The sequence below is a fragment of the Eschscholzia californica genome, unplaced genomic scaffold (assembly GCF_041429995.1).
Source record: "Eschscholzia californica isolate CP2 unplaced genomic scaffold, dmEscCali1.0.p SCAF_4, whole genome shotgun sequence".
Taxonomy (NCBI): domain Eukaryota; kingdom Viridiplantae; phylum Streptophyta; class Magnoliopsida; order Ranunculales; family Papaveraceae; genus Eschscholzia; species Eschscholzia californica.
In genome coordinates, this window is record NW_028238461.1 from 49,189,102 (window position 1) to 49,206,851 (window position 17,750).

Consider the following 17,750-nt stretch of genomic DNA (forward strand, 5'->3'; position numbering starts at 1 on the left):
TCCTAGAATAAGAGAGAGGTTGTTCATAATTGTTTAAGTAGACATTGACATGCTTCTAAATCGGATTTCAGAACTCTAAAGTCAAAAACTGTAAACCCAGACAAACAAAGAAATTGCAATAGAAAGCAGGAAACCCTGGTTTTTATGGTTCATGATAACAACTCATAGTCACATCGTAAGCAAATTATATCAACCCCGAGAAAGGAGTCAAGGTCAGATACTTAATCCGTTTATAAATTTGAGTTTACATAATTTTAACAAATCTTACTTATAATTGATAGGGAAACTTAACCAAAACTCACTAGACCAAAATTTATTTAGTCGAAAAGGGTCCTCAACTAGTAGTCTTTCTTGTCTCTAAAAATAAGAAAGAATAAATCAGAGAAGAAAAAAATATTCTGTTACTTGAAACAGAAATACTGAATTTCAGTTGGGGTTTGGTAGTTAATGATAGTCAACAACTACAAATTTGGGGCAACATGAATTTTGATCAAACGGATGAAAGGCAGGATCAGAGAAAATATTGTAGACCTTAAGAGTACAGAATCAAGAAAGAGTTGGTTGAAGTTAGTCAGGATGAATCGGCTATACTATTTTCATCAATCTAAATTGCTTGATAATTACCCAAGTGCCCATTCAAATAGTATTTTGCCAATTCAAAAGTTACTTATTTCCTGTAAATAGAGGAGTTAAAGGAAAACAAAGCCTCCGAACAAAAAGTTGACGAAACAAAATCTCTATAGATCCTCTGAATCGTCGAAGAAAGTAAGTCATACTCAACTGAATTGTCGTTGAATATTTTTGACGGTATCTTGAATATGAGTCGATGTTAAACCTAGCCTGTTTACTTATGTTTGCCACAGTCTGATGAGGGTTTGTTATTAATGTTAAGGGTGTATTCTGAAGTCAGTTTTGGGGGAGAGTTAGAGGCGGTTGATTTTAGCCAGCTACAAATACCAAAACCCTTGAGAAATCTCTGTAATCTTGTTCCTCATTCATAGTGAAAACTATCGTACCATTGTTCATTGTGGAGTAAGTGTCACCAACCAAACCACATAAATCTATTGTGTTTGTGTGATTGTTTACTTCTATTATTGTTTTCCATGGCTTACTTGTTCTTCGTCATAAACGTAACCGTAATCCAACATCTTACGATTCAACACACTAATACGCCTAAATTTTACTTGAGATTGATAGAGAAAATTACCCAAAACTCACTAGACCAAAATTTATTTAGTCGAAAAGGGTCCATCAACTATTTTTATGATTCAATCGGCCGAGTTTGGACATGTTTGCACTTGTGAGAATTACAAATTCACTCACATTTTAGGCATAGTTTTTACACGTTGAACACAATGAAGGAAAACAAGGAGTCTTTTTAAATATCAAAACAAATCTCGTTACTCAAACATAGAAAAACATGAGCAATTCTACAAATTTCATTCGAAGTGAATGTTGGAATTCTCGGAGGATTGTTTAAGTAGACATCGACATGCTTCAAAATCGGATTTTAGAACTCTAAAGTCAAAAACTGAAAACCCAGACAAACAAAGAAATTGCAATAGAAAGCAGGAAACCCTGGTTTTTATGGTTCATGATAACAACTCATAGTCATCACATCGTAAGCAAATTATATCAACCCGGAGAAAGGATAACCGTCAAGGTCAGATACTTAATCCGTTTATAAATTTGAGTTTAAATAATTTTTAACAAATCTTACTTATAATTGATAGGGAAACTTAACCAAAACTCACTAGACCAAAATTTATTTAGTCGAGAAGGGTCCATCAACTATTTTTATGATTCAATCGGCCGAGTTTGGACATGTTTGCACCAATGAGAATTACAAATTCACTCATATTTTAGGCATACCTTTTACGCATTCAACCCAATTTCCACGGTTGCGGAAACAATAAAAAAAAGATGTCTGAAATCGAAGTGAATGTTGGGATTCTTGGAGGATTGTTTAAGTAGACAGTAAGAGAGAAAGAATAAGTAAGAAATTACATGAGATGCATACAGGATACCAACTCATTCTCTCTCTCTCTCTCTCTCTCTCTCTCTCTCTCTCTCTCTCTCTCTCTCTCTCTCTCTCTCTCTCTCTCTCTCTCTCTCTCTCTCTCTCTCTCTCTCTCTCTCTCTCTCTCTCTCTCTCTCTCTCTCTCTCTCTCTCTCTCTCTCTCTCTCTCTCTCTCTCTCTCTCTACATTGGTGTCAAGATGACAAAAAAGAAATAAAAGGAATTATACCTTGTGTTACAATGTGTCTCTAGTACAAAACAAGAAAAAGAAAAAAACAGTAGTAGTAAGATTGATCATCTTTTTATTGGGAAACCTTGTGTTATGAGAAAATCATCTGTCTGCTTCTTCAATACGAGCTTCTTTGCGAAGGATTTGAACTTTAAACTGGTGCATTTGAGATGCACTGATAGGTTGCCTATAGTAATGCGCTCCTCCTTGATTACATCTAATTAACAACCACAATCAATAATCAATAATCTTTAAGAATGAATAAATGGGTAATCCTATTATAGGAGTATACCTTAATAATCTTGTTGATGCATAATTAAGATCGACAACAGCTACGTGTACGTATGCAGGGCACGCGATTTGCTGCAGATGAAATACTCATTACAATTTTACAAAGATAAAGTGATAAATATATAAAGGAAAATGAATCATTAATGTAGTTACTTGTTATTACCTTCACCCTTTCAAGAAACTCATAACAACACATGTCTCCCAAATTGAACTCAGTGATGATTAGAACCCTCTCTTGCCCTAGAGGTGGCTGGTCTGGGTAGGGCTTGAAAATTTCTTGAATGGTACTTGTAAGAGGAAGTTGCCAAGATAGGAGGTTTATGGCTATAGGCGGTTTGAGGCTTGTTTGCTTAGGCGGTTTCAAGTTTGCATCCAATTGGAGTCGGTTTGGTGAATCCTAAACCAAATTGGATTTCCAATTTTGGAAATTGCTCAAAATTGGCACTAAATTAGTCGGCTTATAATTTATATAAATAGGGGGTCTTAGAGTGCTTCTAATCATCAACCAAAACACCAACACAAGCAACAACAACTCTTCTTTAGAGAGAGCTAAAGAGAGAGAGCAAGAGTGAGAGAAATTTTTCATAGTTTTTGAGCGGTGTTAAATTTCTCGGTCGTCGAAGATTTAGTATAGAAGGTTATTACTATACGGTACCATCTTGGGACGAACTTGCGGGTTGTGTTAGTCGTCTTCATCTATCCTTCAATAAAGATTTATTGTTCGCCCGAGGACGTAGGCTTTAAAGCCGAACCTCGTTAAATTCTGTTCGCATATTTGATTTTGACTTAGCTTTTCGATTAATCTTCATAATCGGATCAATTTCTAGGATAGGTTCGATAGCTTCCGCGACTTTTAGTTATAACAATTGGTACCAGAGCCTTGTTGAGATTGAACGAAGAGAAGATGGGATCGAGAAGTGGTACGGTCAAAGCAGGGAAATATGAGATAGAGAAGTTCAATGGGAAAAACGATTTTTCTTATTGGCGGATGCAGATGAAGAATCTGTTAATCTCGCAGAAATTACACAAGACGTTGACAGGAAAGAAATCAGGAGATATGTCAGATGAGGATTGGGAAGAGTTAGACCTCGAAGCACGGGCTACCATTATGTTGTGTCTTGAGAGGGACGTGGCGTTCCTAGTAGACGGAGGGGCGGCGGGTGTGTGGTTAAAGCTAGAAAGCAGTTTCATGACGAAAACTTTAACGAATCGGGTCTACTTAAAATCCAAATTATTCACATGTAGAATGGAAGAGGGTTCTTCTATTCAGGAATATGTGAATAGGTTTGACAGGATTATCTCAGATTTGAAGGATATTGATGTTAAGGTTGAGGATGAGGACCAAGCCCTCATATTGTTACTTTCATTACCTAAATCCTATGAGAACCTTGTTCAAACTTTGATGCTTGTTGGTGATAGTCTAAGCATGGAAGAGACGAGAAATTCGCTATTAGCGGATGACCTTCGTAAGGTTGCTACTAGCAGTATGGCGTCGGGTGGAGTAGACAAGGAACAAGCACAAGGGTTGTTTGTAACAAGGGGGAGGAGTAATGAAAGGGGAAAGGGAAAGGGCGGGAAATCTAGATCCAAATCTAGAGGCTCTTTCAAGAAAACGTGCTTTAGTTGTGGTGAGCTTGGCCACTTTAAAGCGGCTTGTCCAAAGAGAAAGTTGAAGCAAAAGAACGAAGGCTACAAGGAGAAACAAGAGATGCAAGAGGCGGGATATGTGTCAGAAGAGGCGGACGAATGTTTCTCGGTGACAGAGGTGTCTGAGAAGATCTTCGATAAGTGGATGCTTGATTCAGGGGCGTCACACCATATGTGCCCAAATAGGGAGATGTTTACTACCTATAGGAGTATAGATGGTGGTACAGTTATACTGGGTGATGATAGTATATGTAAAACTGTGGGACTCGGAACAATACGGATCAAGATGCACGATGGAGTGGTGAGAACATTGACGGACGTAAGACACATACCCGATTTGCGGAAAAATCTAATTTCCCTTGGTGTGTTGGAGCGGAACGGCTGTAAGATAATTATAGAGAATGGCTCCATAAAAGTCGTTAAGGGTTCTTTGGTGGTAATGAGAGGTACTCGTTACGGTAATTTATACAAACTTTTGGGGACAACAATTACGGGAGATGTAGCAGTAGGAATCAGTGGAAGGGATCCAACGGCTAGTACGAGGCTTTGGCATATGCGCCTTGGGCATATGTCAGAAAAGGGTCTATCTTTGATGTGCGGGAAAGGCTTGTTGAAGGACATGAAGAAGCCTTGCATGGAGTTTTGTGAGCATTGTGTGTTCGGGAAGGCACACAGGGTGACGTTCTCTACAAGCAAGCACAGGAGCAAAGAGGTATTAGACTACGTACACACCGATGTCTGGGGACCGGCAAAGTTACCTTCCAAGGGTGGTTCCAGGTATTTTGTTACATTCGTTGATGATCATTCGAGATTTGTCTGGCTTTATTTTCTGAAGCATAAGAATGAGGTATTCAACACATTCCTGGTGTGGAAAGCAATGGTTGAGAACAAAACTGGTCGAAAGCTGAAGACGTTAAGGTCGGATAATGGGACCGAGTACACGGATGGGGCATTCAAGGAGTTTTGTAATCAGGAAGGCATTGTGAGGCACTGGACAGTAGTAAACACACCTCAGCAGAATGGAGTCGCAGAGAGATTGAACCGTACACTACTTGAGAAGGCTAGATGTATGCGCTCCAATTCGGGACTAGGCGTAGAATGGTGGGCAGAATCTGTTGCTACAGCTTGTTATATTGTGAACAGGTCACCACATTCTTCTTTAGATGGCGGCATACCTTACGAGGTGTGGTCAGGTGAACATGCAGATTACGGGAGACTTAAGGTTTTCGGTTGTACGGCCTATTACCATGTTAAAGGTAACAAACTTGACAATAGAGCAAAGAAGGCAATTTTCTTAGGATATGCTACAGGAGTCAAGGGTTATCGGCTATGGTGTACGGAAGACAAAAAGTTTGTAATCAGCAGAGATGTGGTGTTTGATGAGTCATCTATTGTAGCTATGGCGAAAGCTACGGTGCCTAGTTGTGGTGATGTTGGGTCTACTAAAGCTCAAGTAGTGGAAGTAGAAGCCGAAGACCAACGGGTTTCTAAGAATCATGATCAGGTGGAGCATCAGGATAATACTCAGGATGAGAAAATTGATGAACCCGGTCATGAGGAGGTTCAAGGGGAAGGTACACAAGTTTTACAACAACAACAGCAGGATGTTTCGGTACACACTAGGCCGAAACGGTTATATAAGCCGGTACAGAGGTTAGGGTCAGACAAACCTCTTAGGCATTATGGGCAGGCAAATCTTGTTGAATATGCACTCTCGGTGGAAGACGACGAGCCGGTCACCTTCAAACAAGCTATTACCGCGGAGGATAGAGAGAGTTGGTTGGTTGCTATGCAAGAAGAGATGGAGTCTCTTCACAAGAACAAGACATGGGAGGTTGTCCCATTGCCCGAAGGTAAGTCTGTTATTGGTTGTAAATGGGTGTACAAGAAGAAAGAGGATTCTTCCGAAATCAAGGGTACAAGGTATAAGGCAAGACTAGTGGCCAAGGGTTATGCACAGAAAGAAGGGGTCGACTACAATGAGATTTTCTCACCGGTCGTGAAACATACTTCTATTCGGGTGCTATTGAGTATTGTTGCTCATAGTGATCTTGAGCTAGAACAACTCGATGTTAAAACCGCCTTCTTGCACGGAGATTTGGAAGAAGAAATTTATATGGCTCAACCTGAGGGATACAAGGTTGAGGGTAAAGAAAATCAAGTATGTCGTTTGAGGAAGTCTCTTTACGGATTAAAACAATCCCCTCGCCAATGGTACAAACGATTTGATTTTTTCATGCTAAAGCATGGTTTTCGCAGAAGTGACTATGATTGTTGTGTATACATCAAGAAACTTCACGAAGGTGATTTTATTTATCTCCTTTTGTATGTGGATGACATGCTTATTGCTTCTCGAAGCATGGTGGAGATAAATAAGTTGAAATCTCAACTCAGTCAAGAGTTTGAGATGAAAGACATGGGCGCTGCAAAGAAGATACTGGGAATGGAGATTAAGAGAGAGCGGTCAAGTAAGAAACTGTACTTGAATCAGAAAGGTTACATCGAACGAGTAGTTTCTCGGTTCGGGATGCAGAATGCGAAGGCGGTGTCAACACCTTTGGCACCACACTTCAGGCTCTCGGGAAAGCAATCTCCCACTACTACGGTGGAGAAGGATCATATGGATCGTGTACCGTATGCTAGTGCAGTTGGCAGTTTGATGTACGCTATGGTGTGTACTCGTCCGGATATTTCACAGGCGGTCAGTGTGGTTAGTAGGTTTATGGCAAACCCGGGGAAGACACATTGGGAAGCTGTGAAGTGGGTGTTGAGGTACTTAAAGGGTACCGTTGATACGGGTTTGTGCTTTGGTGGAGACACATGTCAGGTAAGCGGTTATGTTGACTCGGATTATGCTGGCGATCTAGATAGAAGACGATCTACTACTGGTTATGTATTTAAGGTACATGGTGCTCCAGTTAGTTGGCGATCGATGTTACAATCTACAGTTGCGTTATCTACTACGGAGGCCGAGTATATGGCTATGGCCGAGGGTGTGAAGGAAGCATTGTGGTTGTGGGGTCTTCTGGATGATCTGGGGATTAAGCAAGAGTGCGTGGATGTATGGTGTGATAGTCAAAGTGCGATCCACTTGGCGAAGAATCAGGTTCACCATGCTCGCACTAAGCATATCGATGTCAGGTATCACTTTGTACGAGATGTCATAGAGGAAGGTGATGTTTCTCTCATGAAGGTACACACAGATGAGAATCCCGCGGACATGTTGACTAAAGTGGTGACGTGTAGCAAGTTTCAGCATTGTCTGGAATTGCTACAAATCGGCTCGTGTTAAGTTGCCCGAAAGGGCGTAATGGCGACAAGATAATCTTTATGTGAAGGGTTGGTAGAACTACGGTAGGCTTGATCCTGTAAAAGGGTACGTAGGCAACCATGGTCAAATGGTGCAGTCGGATGAAGTTATAAGAAGCAGATATATCTTACAAGGAGTATCCTGGTGTTCGTCCAAAATTTGAAGTGTATCAAATTGTGTACGAGGTGGAGAATTGTAAGAGGAAGTTGCCAAGATAGGAGGTTTATGGCTATAGGCGGTTTGAGGCTTGTTTGCTTAGGCGGTTTCAAGTTTGCATCCAATTGGAGTCGGTTTGGTGAATCCTAAACCAAATTGGATTTCCAATTTTGGAAATTGCTCAAAATTGGCACTAAATTAGTCGGCTTATAATTTATATAAATAGGGGGTCTTAGAGTGCTTCTAATCATCAACCAAAACACCAACACAAGCAACAACAACTCTTCTTTAGAGAGAGCTAAAGAGAGAGAGCAAGAGTGAGAGAAATTTTTCATAGTTTTTGAGCGGTGTTAAATTTCTCGGTCGTCGAAGATTTAGTATAGAAGGTTATTACTATACGGTACCATCTTGGGACGAACTTGCGGGTTGTGTTAGTCGTCTTCATCTATCCTTCAATAAAGATTTCTTGTTCGCCCGAGGACGTAGGCTTTAAAGCCGAACCTCGTTAAATTCTGTTCGCATATTTGATTTTGACTTAGCTTTTCGATTAATCTTCATAATCGGATCAATTTCTAGGATAGGTTCGATAGCTTCCGCGACTTTTAGTTATAACAGTACTTATCGTTGCAGCCCCAGTCTCTTCAACAAACCTACTACTATGTGGAAAATTTTGCAGTAAATAAGAGGTACAAACATCTATTAAGACAGGCTCAGAGGTAGGACTTATGATGATCATGTGGGTGAAAATATCTTCTCTCCTCTGTCTGTGGTCTACTTGAATACGAAATAGTTCCTGCTTTATAAATTCGTGTCTAAGGCATTCCATTTTTCTTGCATTCATGGGTTTCGCGAAGTAACGAGCACCTTTGGCTAGACACCTTTGCTTCCTTTCGTGATCATAAACCGAATCCATGACCATAACATGAATGTATTTCGAATTCGGAATTGCCTGTAGTTTTTTTATTCTATCATAATCCATACAAAGACAATTCAAAAGCAAAGAAAGAAATTGATATGTAAAAAATGGGTTTACCCTAATGCTGTCGAGAAATTTGTAATAAGACATATCAGGCTGAAGAAATTCAGTAATGACAAAACAAACTTCATGTCTCTAGCAGTCAGAAAGAAAAAAAAAACCATAATAAGTTAATATATTAAACCAAAATCTTGAAATTTGACAAGAAATTATGAAGAAAATCATGCATACAGGTGGCTCTGGGTGCCGGGTTATTAAATTCAAAGAATTTGAGATGAATTGATCCTTAGACCATTTTTGTAAAGCCATAAGAACTGTAACTGGATCAGGGGAAATCAACCAGGATTTAACTGCAAAAATGATAAGAAGATGAGGAAAGAGAGAGAGACAACAAGAGAGAGATTAAAAGAGAGAGAGAGACACTGAGTAATTTACCATGGATGAATTGTGCTACTAGCTGCGAAGTTGTGAACGCAAAAACTCCATCGCCACTGGGACTCATTATGTATACATTTGCATATGAAGCCATTTTTTAGTATTAGAGAGAGAAACAAGGTGTTAATCTCTAAGAGTAATTGAAACAAATGAAGAAAGAAGAAGAAGAAGAGAGAGAAAGTCTGATTTGGGTGGTTATTGATGAGAAATAGTAACCCATTTATAATACCCCAAATTCCAAGAATTGGAATTCAAGAACTGGAGAAAATAAAATTTCTGTTACTGAAAACAGAATCAGTGAATTTCAGTTAGGGTTTGGTAGTTAATGAGCAACCCAAAACAGTTAGTATTTGAGATATGGTCAATAGTCAACGGATACAAATTTTGGTCAAGATGACAAAAAGGGGAATTCTTGAATGAAGAAGTGAGAGAAAGTCCGGCGAGTTCTTTTAAAGAGATATGTTAAGACCTAACTAACCTTGACTCTGAGTGACCACTTGACTCACATAAATCTAAAGCTTTAAGAAAAAAAAAAGATGACAGAAAACTAAGAGACAAGACCATAGAAAGATGGTAGATCAATGAGGCCGTGGAAGCGTCTAGAGCCTAGGTTACATGTGTATGCTCAAGTGTAGTAAATACCTAACCCTTTTAAGTGGAGTCAGTGGAGTCTTCACCAAGAACAATACTCCTGGATCGACCCCTATCCAAGGGGTAAGGGATTATGATAGTACATCGCTTGAGGAAGCGCCTTGAGGAAGCGCTAAGGCCCAAAACAAGAGTTTAGCCAAAACTAACTTTTTAGTCCAACCTATTGTGATATTGCACTTATTTAACTTTCCGTCACTAGGCCTGGACTGGCCAAGTACCCTGGCCAGGATGCGTCATTTTTCTTGTGATAATTACATTCAATATATGTCTTAAAGATCAGTGGTGTGCGTACTTGGAAACTCTTCTAGACAGTTATGATAATAAAAATAGTCTTTCGATTATATGTTTTAAGACAGAAGAGTAATGGGACTTTTTAGGTAAAAAATAGTTCCTAGTTATCATCGAGGACAATGTTGTAAAACTCTTCAACTACTCCCGACTGTTCTCGTTGTATCCCAATTTTTGACTGAATCGACAACATGTCCTCAACATCCTAGGTTCTCATACCAAACTAATTGGACAAATTTTGATTTATCCGATTAGATGTCTAAATTGATTGATCCCCGCTTAAGTACATAAAAAATTATTAAGATTTTTAATTTCTCCAAATAAAAATTATTAATCATTCTTTCATCTTTACTCTTTAAGCAATAAATGTATTATTGGTTATAACAATTGCACATAACTAGATATATATGAAGTGGACATGAATCCAAAAGATATAGTACACGAAAAGTAACTACACACCCAAGATACTGGCAAAATGTAGGTGACTCAAAAACCTAAAACCAACAATTGGTACAAGTTTCATTTTTTTTTTCGGCTATAGGAGTTCAAATCTCTAGCTAATGATGGGTATACAAAAGTTCCCCAATGTCCTTCGACTACATAATCGAATTTTTAAACCAAAATATGACTAGTGGTGTAAGTCGATCAATCATCTCTCTATCGGGAAATCCTGTGTTATGAGAAAATCAAAGGTTACTACATCTTTTCCTCTTCCTTTTATTTGAATCAAGTTGTCTTTGAGCTTCAATACGATGAGCTTCTCGTCTTTGAACATCAATACGAAGAGATGGTTGTCTTTGAGCTCCAATACTAAGAGCTACTTGTCTTTCAAGTTCAACACGGGATACTTCTTCAATAAAGCTTTCCATTTTAGATGAATCCATGGGTTTCCTATTGTAATGAGCTCCTTCTCCTTCACATCTAATTTACAACAAAAATCAAAATTTAAGAAGAACAGACAACTTGGGTAATCTTGAATTCAAAATCAAAATTGTTGTACCTTCTAAGTTTTTCTTCAACATAAACAGAATCCATTACGATAACATGTATGTATTTTGAACAAGGATTTTCCTGCAATTTGAATATGGACTTCACAGACAAATCAATTCGAAAACAGAGAAACAAATTGATAGGAAAAAATTGGTTTACCCTAATCTTTTGGAGAAATTCATAACAAGTCATATCGTATAAGTCGAATTCTGTAATCAGCAGAAGGATTTCCTGTCCCTGTTAATGAGAAAGAAGAACTGGTTATCAAGAATGAAGCAAAGAATTTTACAAGAATTAATGAAGAAACACATACTTGTGGGGCCCCTGAGTATGGGGATAATTGTCTGTGAGCCCAAATTTCTAGATGTCTAAGAGCACTAGTTTCATACTGATACCAATGAGCACAAATTACTGCGAAAGTGATTGGAACATTAGAGATAGAGAGACAAGAAGGGGGAGAGAGAAAAAGAAAGAGAGAGAGAGAGAGACGATACCGATGAATTGATCTGCGATGATTTTGTAAGTTGTGGATGCCAATTCTTCATCAAAAGTGGGAGTTACAACAATGATATTAGCAAGAGTTTCAGAAGCCATTTTGAGTTTTAGAGAGAAAAACAAGGTGTTAATCTCAAGAACAATGGAAACAAAGGAAGAACAAAGAGAAAGTCTGATCTTGGAGATGGTTTAGCCTTTGGTTGGATATAAATGAGATTAGTGAACCTATTTATACTACTCAAAAACCCCAAGAATTGGAATTCAAGAACTTGAGAAGATAAATTTTGTTACTTAAAACAGAATAATGGTGTGTTTGGATGGCGGAATCATGAATCCGCGGATTCATGAGTCCTTGGGATTCATGATTCCGCGGATTCATGAATCCAAGTAATATTTTTTTGCTTGTTTGACAACTAAGAATCCTATGATTTATTATTATTTGAGTATTTCTAAACGTCTTTAGAAAATTATGATTTTTGAAAAAAATAATGATTTTGAAAAAAAATAATGATTTTTTAGAAGGAAATATTTTTTTGTTGATTTTAAGTTTGAAATTTAGGTTCATTAATCCAAAATCCTAACAAATCCTAGGGGATAGGGTGGGATTTTGGTCCAATACAAATTTTAGAATTAGGAATCCTTAGGATTCAAGAGTCCTAGGATTCTTGGTAGCCAAACAGACCAAGGATTCATGAATCCTACCAAATTCCACTTTTCATAGGAATCCTACTTAGGAATCTTGTAACCAAACACACCATAAGTGAATTTCAGTTAGGGTTTGGTAGTTAATGGTCAACCTAAAACCGTTATTTGAGATATGGACAATAGTCAAAGGGTACGAATTTGGGTCAACACTAGTTTTGAAGTGATGACCCATCTTTGATCAAAAGACATGAGCATAGAAAGCAAAGTAGGCCTCACTGTATAGGATCAAGAAAGTGTTAGTTAAAGTCTGTTTGGGGTGAATCAAGAATTACTTAAACTAGTGTCTTTTCAATCTTCTTGGATTAATACTTAATCGTCTTGGTTGACATATTTAGGGAAAAGTTAGAACGACCATGTGTTACTCGAATGTTGTTTTACAACCAACTACTGGTGTTACGCCTGTAATTGAAGTCAATTGCCCGAAGATAGATAGTTAAGGACACGAAGACCTTCATTAACCAAGTCGTCATCTCGAATCCTTTTACATGGAGAGGAATAATTGCAGCTTAAGAGATACTATATCAACCCAAAGAAAGGATCATCATTATGTTCAAATACCAAATCCCATCGTGGAAATCTCAAAAAATACTTCAATGGGTTAATCCCACAAGGAAAATTAAAGCGAAAATCTCTGGTACGCGAAATTTATAGTATTGGATCGCGAACCCACCCTAAAACAATACGAGAGATCTAGTGAGGTAGAGTATTTGCCAACATTGGGCTAAATCGATGAAGCTTTAAACAATTTGAGGCATTACTAGGCATAGGATACTTCAAAACTTTGGACTTTCTTGTTTGTATTTTCTATTGGTTATTCCTGCAACAATTTTCTGCCTTCTCTCTGTTTGATAAACAAAGACTGAATAGGCGAATCTTCGGATAACACTATGATGGTTGAGCCAAAGTTTGATCCCCGAGCCAATAAAAACTAAAATGAAAACTATTGACAAATTATGAAAACTAAACTAAAATATGACAAATCTTCCGAAAAAAAAAGAATATTACAAGTACATAACTAATCTTCGAAAAAAAAAAAAGCAGGAAAGGCTGGCTTTTATGGTTCATGAATTGTGCTTCTACTACAAAACAAGAAAAAGAAAAGACAGTAGCAGTACTGTAGTAGTGTAAGTCGATCGATCATCTCTTTATTGGGAAACCTTTGTGTTATGAGAAGAACTAAACAGAATCAAAGTTTACTAGTACATCTTTTCCTCTTCCTTTTGTTCGACTCCAATTGTCTTTGAGCTTCTTGTCTTCGAGCTTTTTGTCTTCGAGCTTCTTCAATAGCTTCTTGCCTTTCAAATTCGACACGAAGATATTCTTGTTTAAGGAATTCCATTTTATATATATCCATCGGTTTAGGGAAGTAATGAGCTCCTCTTTCTCGACATCTAATCAACACCAACAAAAAACAAAAAGTTTAAGAAGAATAAAGAAATGAGAAATCTTAATCTATAAACCAAATAGTTTTGTACCCTCTATGTCTTTCTTCAGCATAAACCCAATCCATGACCATAACATGTATGTATCTTGAATTACGATTTCCCTGCAGTTTGATTATTCCATTATAATCTATACATTTTCAAAGACAATTCAATTCGGAAACAGAGAAAGAAATTGATTTGGAAAAATGGGTTCACCCTAATCCTTTCGAGAAATTCATAACAACTCATTTCGTGCAAATCGAATTCGGTAATCACCAGAAATGCTTCATGTCTCTGGAAATCAGAAAGAAAAACCAGTTATTAAGAATAAATGAAGTCAAAATAGTGAATTTTACGAAAATTTATCAAGAAAATCATACTTGTGGGGCTGGTTGTGGATCTAATTGTTCATTAGCCCAAGATTCGAGAGCAAGAAGAGCAGGAACTGGACTAGGGTTCACAACAACATATCCTATTGTAAAACTGACTATATTACCATTTAGATGTTCTCCTGCCACTCGGATAGTTGTCGATACCAATTCCATATCATTAGGGGGACTTACTATATACATATTAGCATGAAATTCAGTAGCCATTTTGAGTTTTAGAGAGAGAAACAAGGTGTTAATCTCTAAGAGTAATTGAAACAAATGAAGAACAAGAAGAAGAACAAGAAGAAGAAGAGAGAAAATATGATTTGGGAGATGGGTTGGGTGGATGTTAATGAGATTAGTGAACCTATTTATAATACTCTAAAACCCAAGATTTGAAATCAAGAACTGGAGAAAATAAATTTTCTGTTACTTAAAACAGAATCAGTGAATTTCAGTTAGGAGTTGGTAGTTAATGGTCAACCCAAAACCTTATTTGAGATATGGTCAATAGTCAACGGCTACAAATTTTGGGTCAACAGTAGTTTTAAAGTGACCCATCTTAAAACTAGAATCTTTTTACTTGGAATAATTAGTAATTGTGTTTAAAGCATTAAATAACCATGTTTTCTATATCCGAAGTTCATCGGAAAAAAATATCTTCTGCGATCCAAACTATTGTTGATTTACAACCAACTATTGGTGTTAGGTACGTAACTCGGTCTACGAATATATTCTAACTATCAACGTCCATGGAATTTTAGGAGGAATGGAAATTGTAATTTTTTCTACTTCTCGAGGCAGAAGACCATCATCCACCATTTGGTGGCCCTTTTTAGTGGAAATGAATAATGGTAGCTATTTTTCTAGATGATATATAGTGTATAAGATACACATGTTCTCATAGACTTCACAAAGATACAAGGTTAATTGAAGCGAAAATTTCTGGTACGTCAAATTTGGAGTACTTTTTTTTTTAATGAAGGAAATTTGGAGTACTTGATTGCCTAGTACGCGACACACAAAGAGAGATAGAGTAAATGGTAACATTGAGGTCAATCGTTAAAGCTTTAAACAAAATTTAAACACTAGTAGACTATTTGAAGCAATGCTAGTCTAAGGATACTTGAAGGACTTTCTACTTTCTTGTTGTATTTTCTATTGGTTATTCGTGCACCAATTCTTTGCCTTCTCTCTTTTCGATAAAAAAAAAAGTTCCATTTTGGGAAACGAAGACTGAATAGGCAAATCTGCAGGCAACCCTATGACGGCTGAGCCAAAGTTTGATCCCCATGCCAATGAGAACCTCATAAATACGTCGATTGAAACATACAAAGTGCTTCTAGTAAAACTCTTCCAAGTTCCTCGCTTGTCGGAAAGTTATTACAATAAATGGAAAATCATCTTCCATACCAAGATTAAAACTATTAACGAATTATGAAAACCAAACTAAAATATGATAAGTCTTCCAAAAAGAAAAATGCCACAAGCCCAATTGCTTAGGATATGACATCTTTAGGTTTTAGCAAACGGAAGTTTTTTTTGAATTGTTAAGTGTGTGCCTCGAACCCTTGACCTCTAGGTGGAAGATTATACCTCTTACCACTCCAACCAAGGGTTGTTGGCTAGCAAACGGAAGTTACTATATCATGAAAGCGTGTACCTAGATTATTGTTTAGTTCAATGAGTAGAAGAATAAGAAACAACACGTCTAGGGAGCCCGCCAATTCGGACATCCACATGAACCGTCCTCACCCTTTGTAGAAAAAGACAAAAATCAATTCTAGAGAGAGAAAGTGAATTAGTTTTTGTCTTATTCTAAAAAGGGTGAGGACGGTTCATTGGGAGTCCCAATTGCGGGCTCCCAAGACTTGCACCCTATGTTAACGTGGGTTATGAAAATCGTATCAATTTTGTATTCGGCGGCATATTGTTTGCAAACTGATGAATTCCTACTATTTGTTGGAACATACATTTGTTGCAACGTTCTTCTTGCACACATTTGGAGACATGTCACCAGAACGCTGACAAATTCCGTCGAGTGATACTAATATCTGAAGCACCCAATGACCCAATGTTTCATTTATATCTTAGAATATGAAGAACTTCTTGTCTTTGAGCTTCAATATGAAGAGCTCCTCTTTCTTCACATCTAGTTAACAAACAAAAACTAAATTTAAGAATAATGAAGAATGGGAAATCTTTATCTAATAAACCAAATCACTATACCTTTCTGTTAGAGAATTTACTTATCAACAACGTGGTAAATCTATTCTAAGAGTATGAAAACAAAACCCATTTATTCATATTCTTTTCTTGTAAGAAATCAAGTTACATGAGAAGGAATGCAAACTTAAGTTAAAAAGAAGGCAAATAAAGTACTAAATTACATGAAACGAAACGCAAACATAATTTGAAAAGGAAAACAAACAAAATTTCTAGCTAGAGTGAAGTTGATTCCTCAGCTAGGGTGGTGCACAAGAGCACCGTGATTGTTAAGGGACAAAAGACTTTCGGGGAAAGTAGTAGAAAAGCTACTAGGGTATAGGTTTGGGACTGAGGATGGGATTCCACATACATCAACCTCTGTCCAAGTATCCTTCTTCCAATTGTAACAATATATAGAGAAACATTTCTTCTTCCCCCGACTCTCTAGACTCTTCAGATCCCAAATAAAAGGTGTGCATTCCAGGTCCCAAATAGACGATGTTACGAGAATCTTGTCGTCAGACCCTATGAAAGTGTGGAACTTGACCGTATGACTGTTTCTCATGTAGAAGGGCAAGGTGATACAACTTACTTCTCTCCATCTTCTTTTCTGAAGAGAAGAACTAGTAGACGTTTCATTGGTCTTCACATCCTTGTCCTTGTAATCACCATTTTCGTATATATACATGTTGAACAGACAACTGTTTAGTTTAACTATCATAGCTAAATTCCCATCCACTTCAAATAGCTGAGCAATTGTTTTGAAAAGTAAATGACCGCCGAGAACCCGAGGTTGATCAAGGATGAAATCAGGAATTGTGATTAGTTCTAAACTTCTCATTTCCTACATCAAATGCCACCAAGTATACAGGACGGTAACCACTTCTCAACGCCCAAAGATCAAGAGAAATATTGGACCAGTAAATAACACCATTCACATAAAATCTCCCTTATTACATTGGCTCCCAATGGTCAAAACCCCACAGAGAAAATATATTATCTGACCATATAGTCAAGACACATACTAATTTGTGTTCATTAGTGGCAGGATCAAAACCAAATGCGAAACGGTTTGGGAGACCGACGCGTTCTTTTCCGACGGCTATCGAGGATGCTTGAACCCAAGGGGATGATTGTCCAGTACTAATACTACATATACGAGCAACAGCTTGCCTGGAATACTCATTGTGGCAGATTAAGCCGTTTACAGGTTGTGAAATGAGATTGTAAGATGACGAGTCTATCTCTCTTACTGTATCAACAATTAGTTTTAATTTTGTATTGTCTTCTTCAAACCAAGAAGTCAGCTGTAATGTGGAACTCCTTATCTGGCCAACCGTTCAAGTATCCGGGTTCCAGTCCGGGTGGTAGAGGAGGAACGACGATAAATAGACGAGAGGGGAGGCGTGTTTTAAAACGGGTGAGATGTAACTCAATGAATTGTTGATCTTTTTGGATTAAGTAACACCATCTTTTACAAACAGTCTTAAAACGGGTAAGGGACTTCACTGGAAGTCTGTTTAATATCTCAAATACTAACCAATCATCATCATAA

General features: G+C 37.7%; 1 protein-coding gene across 1 annotated transcript; it reads right to left on the reverse strand.

The window, feature by feature from the left end:
• Nucleotides 1-13,156: 13,156 nt before the first annotated feature.
• Nucleotides 13,157-14,325, reverse strand: LOC147545604 (uncharacterized). The gene is made up of 4 exons (XM_086637720.1): nt 13,997-14,325; nt 13,833-13,910; nt 13,668-13,738; nt 13,157-13,583 (listed from the first exon to the last, which is right to left on the reverse strand). Exons 1-4 carry the CDS (start codon nt 14,210-14,212, stop codon nt 13,379-13,381), a joined length of 570 nt encoding a protein of 189 aa, XP_086493846.1. The 5' UTR covers nt 14,213-14,325; the 3' UTR covers nt 13,157-13,378.
• Nucleotides 14,326-17,750: the final 3,425 nt, after the last annotated feature.

What these genes read in the sequence shown, in the direction of transcription:
- LOC147545604 (XM_086637720.1), bottom strand. Translation starts at nt 14,212, where the DNA reads ATGGCTACTGAATTTCATGCTAATATGTATATAGTAAGTCCCCCTAAT. An exon ending in AATTTCTCGAAAGGATTAGG is followed by an intron (nt 13,739 to 13,832) that starts GTGAACCCATTT and finishes ATCAAACTGCAG; the next exon opens with GGAAATCGTAATTCAAGATA. An exon ending in GCTGAAGAAAGACATAGAGG is followed by an intron (nt 13,584 to 13,667) that starts GTACAAAACTAT and finishes GGTGTTGATTAG; the next exon opens with ATGTCGAGAAAGAGGAGCTC.